The sequence below is a fragment of the Gossypium hirsutum genome, chromosome A11, assembly GCF_007990345.1.
Source record: "Gossypium hirsutum isolate 1008001.06 chromosome A11, Gossypium_hirsutum_v2.1, whole genome shotgun sequence".
Taxonomy (NCBI): Eukaryota; Viridiplantae; Streptophyta; class Magnoliopsida; order Malvales; family Malvaceae; genus Gossypium; species Gossypium hirsutum.
In genome coordinates this window covers 112,706,736-112,717,240 of record NC_053434.1, presented here as the reverse complement: position 1 = coordinate 112,717,240, position 10,505 = coordinate 112,706,736, and the positions used below count along the sequence as shown (strand labels likewise).

The window sequence follows — 10,505 nt, the reverse complement described above, 5'->3', positions numbered from 1 at the left end:
TAATAATTTTCTTTCCTGATTTGTAGTTTTTTTATTCCTAAAAAAAATTAAATCTAACTAAAAATATTAAAAGTCACCAAAAAAAATTAATTTATTAAGGTTTGATATCATCCCTTCTCTAAATGTGATTAAAATTTTAGAATATAGCTAAGAACTTTTCTTAAGATGGATAGATACAATTTGTTGTTTGTTTGAGGTCAAGTTTGTGTTAAAAGTTATATAGCACTTGCTTTTAACGGTGACCGGCTTAATCATTCTGCCAGAGAAAATGGTTATGGAGGTCGATATAGTTTCCAAACAACTTATCAAACCCACTTCTTCAACACCTCACCATCTTACAACACACAAGCTTTCCTTTTTGGATCAGTTCGTTCCTTCATCTTATTATCTTCCTACGGTATTCTTCTATGTGAACCAAGAAACAAGCATTCCACCAGCTGATATCATTGCCTCCAACTCGATCCATGAGGTCCCGATCTCTATCACAAACCTTAACTCTCTTTTATCCATTTGCAGGAAGGATCAAGGACCATCTTTCTATCGCTCGTAATGATGAGGGAGCTTACTATGTAGAGGCTAGAGTTAACCTTCCACTTTGTGTATTTCTCAACCTCCCTGATTCATCTTATGTTTCTCAACTCCTCCCTGAATCTAATTGGACTGAAACGAGTGCAGGAGGTTATATAGCCATGATACAAGTCACCAACTTTGCATGTGGTGGCATTGCTATTGGCGCATTCCTCTCCCACGTAATCGTCGATGCACCTGCCGCCGCCACGTTTATGATCAGCAGTTGAGTTGCACTGACTCGAAAATGTGGTGAAGAAGCTCCATGTTCGAATTTCGACGCCTCTTTTGTCTTCCCACAGAGTGTGGCATACCCCAGGGAGGCAACCTATTTAGGAATGGTCAACCCATTTGTCAAAAAGGGAATATGGCAGTCGAGGAGAATTGTTTTTGATGCGTCAGCAATAGCTTCACTGAAGGCCAAAACAGCAAGTTCAAGTGTGCCATATCCAACACGGGTCGAGGTTGTTTCAGCCCTCCTCAGCAAGTGTATTATGGCTGCTTCCAAAGCAAAATCCGACATCCAGAAGTCAACTCTTATAACGCATGCAGTGAATCTTCGTCAAAGGGCTAGACCACAAGTCCGAAAGCATTCAATGGGAAACTTCCTATGCTTAGCAGCTGCACTAGTGACGGCAAAGTAGACACAGTTGGATAACTTAGTTTGCCATCTAAGGAAAGCAATAAGAAAAATAGACATTGATCTTATTACCACCCTACAAGGAGATGGTGGATGGCTTAAATATTGCAAGTACGTGAAAGAGATAGGTAAGGCATCGCCTGGTACAAATGATAAGATTGATGATTTTATTATGTTTAGTAGTTGGTGCAACATGCCAACATGGGTGCCTATGAGATAGATTTTGGGTGGGGAAAGCCAACCTGGGTTGCCTATGCCCCTAAAACCAAATCAAAAACTGAGATGGTGAATATGGTTTTTCTGATGGATACAAAGATGAGAAATGGAATTGAAGCATGGGTATTCTTGGAGGAGCAGCACATGGGTATTCTTAGAGGAGCAGCACATGGTTATGCTAGAGCAGAACCAAGAGCTACTTGCGTTTGGCATCCTGGAACCAAGTCCACTGAATTTAATAGTGAGTTCATCTGTCTGAGATTATATCTACAAAACAAGCAATAAAAAGTTAGCAAATAAGGAATAAACAATCCAGTATTTGATAGATATATTTGTTTGGTTATTATCTATAAAATATCATTTGTAGAAAGGAAAAACTTTGACAATTGTTTTATAGTGAAAATTTTTAAGTTAATTGAATTGACGAGTTTTATTTTTTATTTTAATTTGATTTTAAATTTTTTCGAATCTAATCAAGTGAAATCGTTGAAGTTAAATTAAAAATATTAAATATGTCAAATTAAAATCTTGTTATAATATAATTAATTCGGAGCCCAAATTTGACCCAAATACATTTACAACCCAACCCTTACAAACCCATCAGACCCATTTACTACCCAAACCCAACTAACTAACCCAATTCCTTACCCTTAACCCACTTACAACCCAACACCAGCCCAAATCCTACTAGCCCACGATTAACCTAACCCTAAGCCCAAAACAACCCTAACCCCAAATCCCATCAGCAGCGCCGCAACCACCCCACCCACCGGTCACGTCTGCCACCATCAGCACTGGCCATACCCTGCAATCAGACAAGCACACGCAAACAATAAACAAATATTTGTAGAAGGGTTATAAAAACCCGAAGGAAAGAGTGTAATAGGGTTCCTCTTTTCTTTTCTGATTTTCGGCATTCTCAATACAAGAAACAATAGAAATTAGGGATTTTTCAGGAATAGCAGAGCAGATTTAACTTAGAGGGAACAGTAAGCAGTAATCAAACCGAATCTAAGGTAGTCAATGTCCTTTCTTTCCCATACTTACATCTATACACCGCATACATAAAGATTTCATTTTTATCAGTAATTATACGCAAATACATATATTAAAACGTATAAAAGAAATAAAGAAATAATTTTTTTTAAAAAGAGAGAAATTACCTACTCCGGCCACCATGTACGGTGGCCGGCGCCGGCGCCGGCGAGCCTCCGGTGACCGGACGGTCCCCTTCCCCCTGGCCGAATTTCTCCCCTCCCCCCTCCTCTCTCTTCCTTTCTTTCTCTTTTTTTTTCTCTCCACGGCGCAAAATGAATTTTTTTTTAAATTTTTTTTGACTTATATAGGGGTCCAAAACGCATCGTTTTGGACCCCCCTCTGTTTAAGCCAAAACGATTCCGTTTTGGGCTCCGGGTCGGGTCGACCCGACCCGCTCCAACAAGATCAGCGTGTTTTTTTAGAGAGGGGTTATTTGCGCGTTTAACCCCTTCACTTTTTAAACATCTTGCAATTAAGTTTTTCGTTATTTTAATTCGGCCCTGGAATCTTACCCGTTTTTCAATTTAGTTCTTACTGCCACGCTGCGTTTTGAGGATCAGGTAATATTGTTGTTTTGGTCCTTTCACGTTCCTCGCGTGTTCTAATAAGTCCTTCCCTGTTTACTTATTTTTTAAATTTTGCCCCAAAATGGCGTTTTATGTTCAATTTAGTCCTCTTTGTCGATTTATTGTTTTATTTTCAATCTACCCGCTTTCATTTTCTGTTATTTATTGATTTTAATATTTATATTTATTATATTAAATGTATTTATTGCATGTCTTAATGTATAATTATTCATATATGCATGTGTATGTATTTGTATTTAATCTTTTAATTATTTTATTTTAATATTTTAAAGCTATATTTGTCTTTATATATCAATATTATTATTATCCTTATTATTATTATTATTATTATTATTATCATCATAGTACATGTTTTGTTATATATGTAATTTATATATTATGTATATTATCATTTTATTATATATTATGTATATGTTGAATGTTGTATTGTCCATGTATTTTACTATATATGTACATAGCTTTAATATATATATATAAGTATATCTTTATGTAATATTATTATTATTATTTTTAATATGTATTTAACCTTGAAATCATATGTGTATATATTATGTAAATGTTTTAATATTATATTATATATGTTTTTCATATATGTTATGTAAATAATTTTTTAATATTATATTTTATATATATTATTATATATATTTTAATATTATTAGTTATATATTTTTTATACTATTATATGTATATTTCTAATATTATACTGTATATTTCTAATACTATTATTTATATATATATGTGTGTGTGTAAGTATGTGTGTAGTGTACAAAATAGTTTTCTTATTATTATTATCATTTCTAAGGTATGTATGTATTGTATATGTTCTATATATGTTCTATATATTTTTAATATTACTAGTTATATATAGTTCTTATACATTTCCATGTACATATTTTTATACCATCTTATGTATATATTTTTAAATACTATATTGTATATATATATATTTTCTTAGTACCACATTACGTATATATCATGTATATATTTATTTTTACCCATATTGTATTTATTATTAATTTTAATACATTTATTTTATCATACGTATATATATACCTTTCTTATTTGTATTATTTGTGTATGTCGTATTATTGATTTTGTATTTATTATTTTCCCTATTGCTACTTATTATATTATTATTTGGTGTACATACATCTTTTACTATTATTAGTATAAATGTATTTTCCTTGTCCATAGTATTCCTAATATTATTGCATATGTTCAACTATACTATGTGTACTTGTATCTAGTACGTATATATTTAGTAATATTGCACATATATGTCTATTAGGCATTATATTTTCATACATCATGTATATATGTCATATATTATATTTTTGCATATTATCTTATGTATATATTACCTTATATTATTATTACTAAATGTACTTTATATTCGTTCATGTTTGGTTTTTATTTCTCTTTTAAATATTATTATTATTGTTTTGCTAATGCTCTAGTATTATGTTAACATTTTTCATTGATAATGTCATTGTTTGCATCTTTGATTTATTTTAAATTCTTATTTCATGAATATTTTTTATGTTTTAATTACTAATCGAGGCAATATATCAATTTAACATTAAGACGTAAATTTCATCGCTATGTTGGATGGAATTTGTCGGCTCATGTTAAAACGGTATATCCTTCTCAAAAATCAAAAATTAAAAGTTCTCGTCTTTTAAATCGGATCATGATTGAAATTTAAATTGAATTAGCATTTTTGAAAATTAAGACAACACATTTTTAAAAGATACCAATTTTGGGCGTCGCGAGGGTGCTAATACCTTCCTCGCGCGTAACTGACTCCCGAGCCCTACTTTGTCTCTGGATTTTGACGTGGACCTAAACTTAGCCTTCTTTTTATTTTAAAAATAAAGAGATCTAATAGGTGTCCGATCACACCTAGGAAAAAGGATCGGTGGCGACTCTTTGTTTATTCTAAAATAAAATTTCAGTTTCCAAGTTTTCAATAAATCGCCACAATTAGCGACCAAGCCAAGCTAAAATTTTTACGTCGCTACAAATTCCATGTTAGAGCGCATAAATTTGAAATTATATATATTTGAAAACTTTTTTAAAAAACAAAAAAGAAGAAGATATTTTAATATGATAAACTTGAATCACTAATTAACTTATTTAGGTCCCAAAATTATTATTTTAGAAAATTTTTAAAATTTTAAATTTCTTCATATATTCTTTAGATATTATTTTAAAAAAATTTATACTTTTTTTAAAAATATAAATTTATAAATATTTTTAATTTTAAAAATTATTTTGAATTTTTGAAAATTATTTTGTTTTTGTTATATTTTTTTGTTGAGAGAGACCAATTTCTTCATTTTCAAAATTAAAATGGACCAAATGGGCATTTACACCAACCTGTTGTTCAATATTATTTGAGTTATTCAAATTATAAAATTCAACTTTACTTGAACTCAAAACTCGAATTACTTATTCGAGTTAACTCGAATTAACTCGAATAACTCAAACAACTCGATTTAATTACCGCGAAATTTGAATTCTTTTTTCAATTTTTTTAATCAAATCGAGTTTAGCTCACTCCTAAATATAATATAATAGTTATATAAAAGGAGACAAGTTTTGAGAAAAATACGTTTAATTTTTTTTATAAATATATATTGCATAAAAGTTATATTTATGTAGTTTTATATTTTTAGTTAATTTATGTTTATTTTTATTTTCATATATATATTTAAATTGATTTTTTTTACTAATTTACATTTAATGTTAAGGTAGAAATGATTTTTTTTTATTTTATTTATTTATTCTGAGGTTTCAAACTAAACTTTTTACATTTTTTTGATTTTTTTAACCAAAAGTTCAAAAAAAAAAAAACAAGTTTATGATTTTTTTCAAGATATTTTTTTTAGATTTTTGTTGTTCATTGGTGTAAGATATTTCATGCAGTATTATTTTTAAATATACATATTTATTTTTTATTTAATTAAATAAATATATTTTTATTATATTTATGTTTAAAGTTGATTATTGTTATTATTTATCATTTGAATAGATTTTTAAAGTTTGATATATTTCTTTTTATAATATTTTATTAAATAAAAAAAAAGATTAATATACTAAAAAAGTACTTACAGTATCACATAATGTTTAAGTAATTCCTCGTACTCAGTTTGTAGTTAAATAAGCCTATAATCTATAAATTTAGTCATCTAAACCCTTAATTTTAATTGAATAGGTTTTTATGGATAGCGCACTTCAGCGCACTCGAATCCATATTTTCCTGTATTGATAGCAATGTCTATGCTAGTCAAATTAAGACTCAATCGACATACTTATATGCATGAGTCAAAAATTAGAAGGGTTTGTCTAAAAATAAAAATAAACACTCATGTTCACATTGTATTAGTAACACCCCTAACCCGTATCCGTTGCTGGAATAGGGCTATAAGGCATTACCAATCAATTACAACATACAACATACATTTCTCATACATGAACACATTATCACATAAACATTAATCAAACATAATCATATTGTCCTTTATAAGGCTCTACAAGACCTTAAAACATGCTTAGAAGAGGTTCGGGACTAAACTGATAACGTTTGAAAACTTTGAGAAACTTAGAAAATTTTCATGTATAAAAGGATCACACGCCCGTGTGAATAGGCCGTGTGCCTCACACAACTATCAGGCACACCCGTGTCACAGGCCATGTGAAAACAGGGCATACATACTTTATAACGCCCCTAATCGGAATCCGTCACCGAAATAGAGTTATGGGGCATTACCGGAGTTACCGATTTATTTATCAGATATTTTATTTCATCTAATGTTCATATTTGGAACTAATTAAAATCAAACATATTGTCCTTTAACGTACTTATTTTTCTCGATATGTTTTACTTGAATTTATTACTCGTCTCAATTTACTTAATTTCCTTGTATCAACATATCAAAGATAATCACACATTTACATGTCATGTAAAATATCATTCTCTTGCCATTTCTCCATAAACATAAATCAAGTGATTCATTATATCGATATTTCATGCATTTAAAAATACAATTCAAGCTACACTAACTTACCTCATTGCTTGTTCATGTTTATAATTTTATTAATCCGATATATTTTCTTTTCCACGTTCAAGTCTCGTATTCGAGTCATCCGGATCTTTATAAATAAATTTGATCGTCATTTTCATTTATTTCATGTTCTAATACATTCAATCAATGCTTTAAACAAAATTACCATTCTACCCCTAAACTTTTAATTAATGATGATTTCATCCTTAAGCTAAAAAAATAAAATTCTTGCAATTTAATCCTTATTTCCAGCAGTTATTCTCATACAAATTGATAACAACCTATGAATTCTATGAAATATCAGAATTTTCCATAATTTTAACACTTTTCAATTTAATCCTTAAAACATGTTTTTCCCTGATCTTGAGCTAAATTAATAATTTCATTTAATTTTGTAATTTTAAATAATAAAATAATCCATTTCATGCAAATTGGTCATTTCTAACATTTTTACAAAATTACCCATAAAGTTTTACTTTTATTCAATTTAGTCCCTGAGCCTAAAACATACAAATTAGCCATGCTAGCTGAATATTCATACATATTTTCCTCCTCCTCCTCTCCATTCTACATCCTTAATTTATATAACATGCTACAAGTAACATTATCAATAATTTCACTATTTACTTATATGTATATTCGAAACTGTCCATTTGCGTCATAGTAACTAAATTATTTATATATTGAGCTACAGAACTAGAAATTAAGATCAGATAATTTTACATGAAACTATACTTACATGTATTCTTACCATAAAATTTTCAGAATTTTTGGTTTAGCCAATAAGTACATTTTATTCTTTGAAGTCACCCTTATTCTGCTGTCTGACAGTTCTGACCCTTCTTTACTAAAAATTAATTATCTCATTGTACAGGATTCAGATGATGTTCTAGTTTATTTCTATTGAAAATAGACTCACTCAGGATTTTAAAAATATAAATTTAATAACCTAATTATTTTTCTCAAATTTTTGATGATTTTCCAAATTCATAACAGGGGAACCCAAAATCATTCTGATATTGTCTCACAAAATTTATTATATCTCATGATTCACAATTCCATTGACTGCATCATTTCTTCTATAAGAAACTAGACTCAATAATATTTAATTCCATATTTTTTTCATACTCTAATTCAATTTTCACAATTTATGGTGATTTTTCAAAGTTAACCTACTACTGCTGTCCAAAACTGTTTTAGTACAAGATGTTTATTTACCATGTTTATAACACCCTTATTTTCTTTCTCTACACTATTTCTCATTACTTTCTCTTATTTTCTCTTCACTAACATATCAAGAACATAAGACTATATATATTAAGAAAACTCTAAATTAACATCAATTCCATGCTTTTTCAATAATATTAATCTTAAAAATATATTGAAATCTTAATGTTCTTACCTTATTCCATTGATTTCAATCTTTAACTTGATTTTCTTTCCCCTCCAGCTTCTATTTCTTGAATCTAACTTGATATTCTAACTCCCCATAGTCTTCTTGTCATCTTTCTCTCTTGATGGCTATGGAAATTCTTTTGATTTCTAAGTGAAAATGGTAAATTTTTTGTGGAAGGACCAAATTGTAAGAAAAGGAAAACTTTCTTTCTTCTTCTTCTTCTTCTCACGTTAGTTGCATGAGAAGGTGATCCCCCTCCTCTTTCTTTCCTTACATATATATATTAAATAAAATAATAATAAAATAATAAAATATCATTTAAAAATTAATTTAAAGTATTAATAAACTAATATTTATTTAATTTACCTAAAATATCTCCAACATCATCATTGTCTCTAGATTTCTCTCTCTTCCAATTGGCCATTTTGCCCTTTGTGATCTTTTAAAATTCCATTCTTGAGTCATCACTTAATTTGATAAAATTGTAATTTAGTCCTTCATAATTCTTTACCTATTCAATTTGGTCCTAATTCATCAATTTTTCTTGGTTTCTAGATCATTCCACCCTTAAAATATTTGTACTATTAGTCCTTCAACTTTTCATATTTACACTTTAATCCTACAAATTTTGAGTATTTATTCTTGGGCCGCAAAACTTTTCTCACTTTTACTATTTAGTCCTTTCTTGAATCAATATGTCATAATATACTTCCCAGGGACATAACTCAAATTTCCCTCTTCTTGTCACTTTATTTCCTTTTTTTACTATATTAAGGATAATGTAGCGACGTAAAATTTTTTTGCTTTGGGTCACTAATTGAGATGATTATTTGAAATTTTGAAAATGGAATTTCGGTTTTAAAGAGAAAAGGAGTCACCACCGATATTTTTTTTAGGTGTGATCTGACACCTAATAAATCATTTTTTTTAGAAAAGAAAACTTATTCTTGAACAAAAATGAAGGCTGAATTTGGGTCTACGCGAAAATCCAGAGAAAAATAGGGTTCGGGAGTCGGTTATGCACGAGGAAGGTATTAGCACCCTCACGACGCCCAAAATTGGTATCTTTATTAAACATGTGTTGTCTTAATTTTCTAAAATACGAGTTCAGTATTTAAATTTTAATCGTGATCTGATCAAAACACGAGAATTTTTAAAATTTCAATTTCTTTTGAGAAGGGCGTTCCGTTTTTAACATGAGCCGATGATTTTCACCCAACATAGCGATGAAATCAACGGCTTAATGTTAAATCGGCGCGTTGCCTTATTTATTGAAATTAGTTAAAAACAAGAATGAAAATATTTCTAGATACAGAAAGTAAAAAGAAACTATATTGATGTCGAAATAAGATATGAACAAATAGGCTAAATTCAGAACGGATAAATAACAATAAAAAGTTAAGAATATATGAAGCAAATAATATATAAAACATTAACAATGTATATGCGATAATAATAGTATAAAACAAAAAATAATGGATATGATACTAAACATGATAATAATAGTAATAATGTAAACATGAAATAGTAATGAACATATATATAAAACATATAATACTAGATTAAAAGTATATACAATATGTATTGAAAGCAAGAATAATAATAATAATGATAATAAAAAAAACAATGATAATGATATATAAATGTATGTATGTATTAAAATATATAAGTAATAATAAGAATAAAAATATATATACATAGTATTAAAAATATATATAGAATATAGCGTTAAAATACGTGCATAATGTAGTTAAAAAATAATATATATATATTCATAAGATAATATGTAAAAAATGTAATATAGCATTAGAAATATATACATGACATGTATAAAGATATAACATTATAAAGATACATATACGTAATATATATTTAATAAAACATATATATATATATATTATAGTACTAAAATATTTACATAGTATATGCCTATTAGAAATAATAATAATGTTAAAAAACAACTATTAATATTACATAGATATACACACATATAC

General features: G+C 28.5%; 1 protein-coding gene across 1 annotated transcript; it reads left to right on the top strand.

Annotated features, from left to right (window-relative positions):
* Positions 1 to 268: 268 nt before the first annotated feature.
* LOC107955634 (acyltransferase Pun1-like) lies at positions 269 to 1,211 on the top strand. Its single transcript, XM_016891438.1, has 3 exons — positions 269 to 425; positions 517 to 749; positions 870 to 1,211. Exons 1-3 carry the CDS (start codon positions 269 to 271, stop codon positions 1,209 to 1,211), a joined length of 732 nt encoding a protein of 243 aa, XP_016746927.1.
* The last annotated feature ends 9,294 nt before the right edge of the window (positions 1,212 to 10,505 follow it).

Coding starts and splice junctions, on each gene's coding strand:
- LOC107955634 (XM_016891438.1), top strand. CDS start 269: ATGGTTATGGAGGTCGATATAGTTTCCAAACAACTTATCAAACCCACT. Junction 426..516: donor CTATGTGAACCAAGAAACAA/GCATTCCACCAG, acceptor ATCCATTTGCAG/GAAGGATCAAGGACCATCTT. Junction 750..869: donor TTGGCGCATTCCTCTCCCAC/GTAATCGTCGAT, acceptor GTCTTCCCACAG/AGTGTGGCATACCCCAGGGA.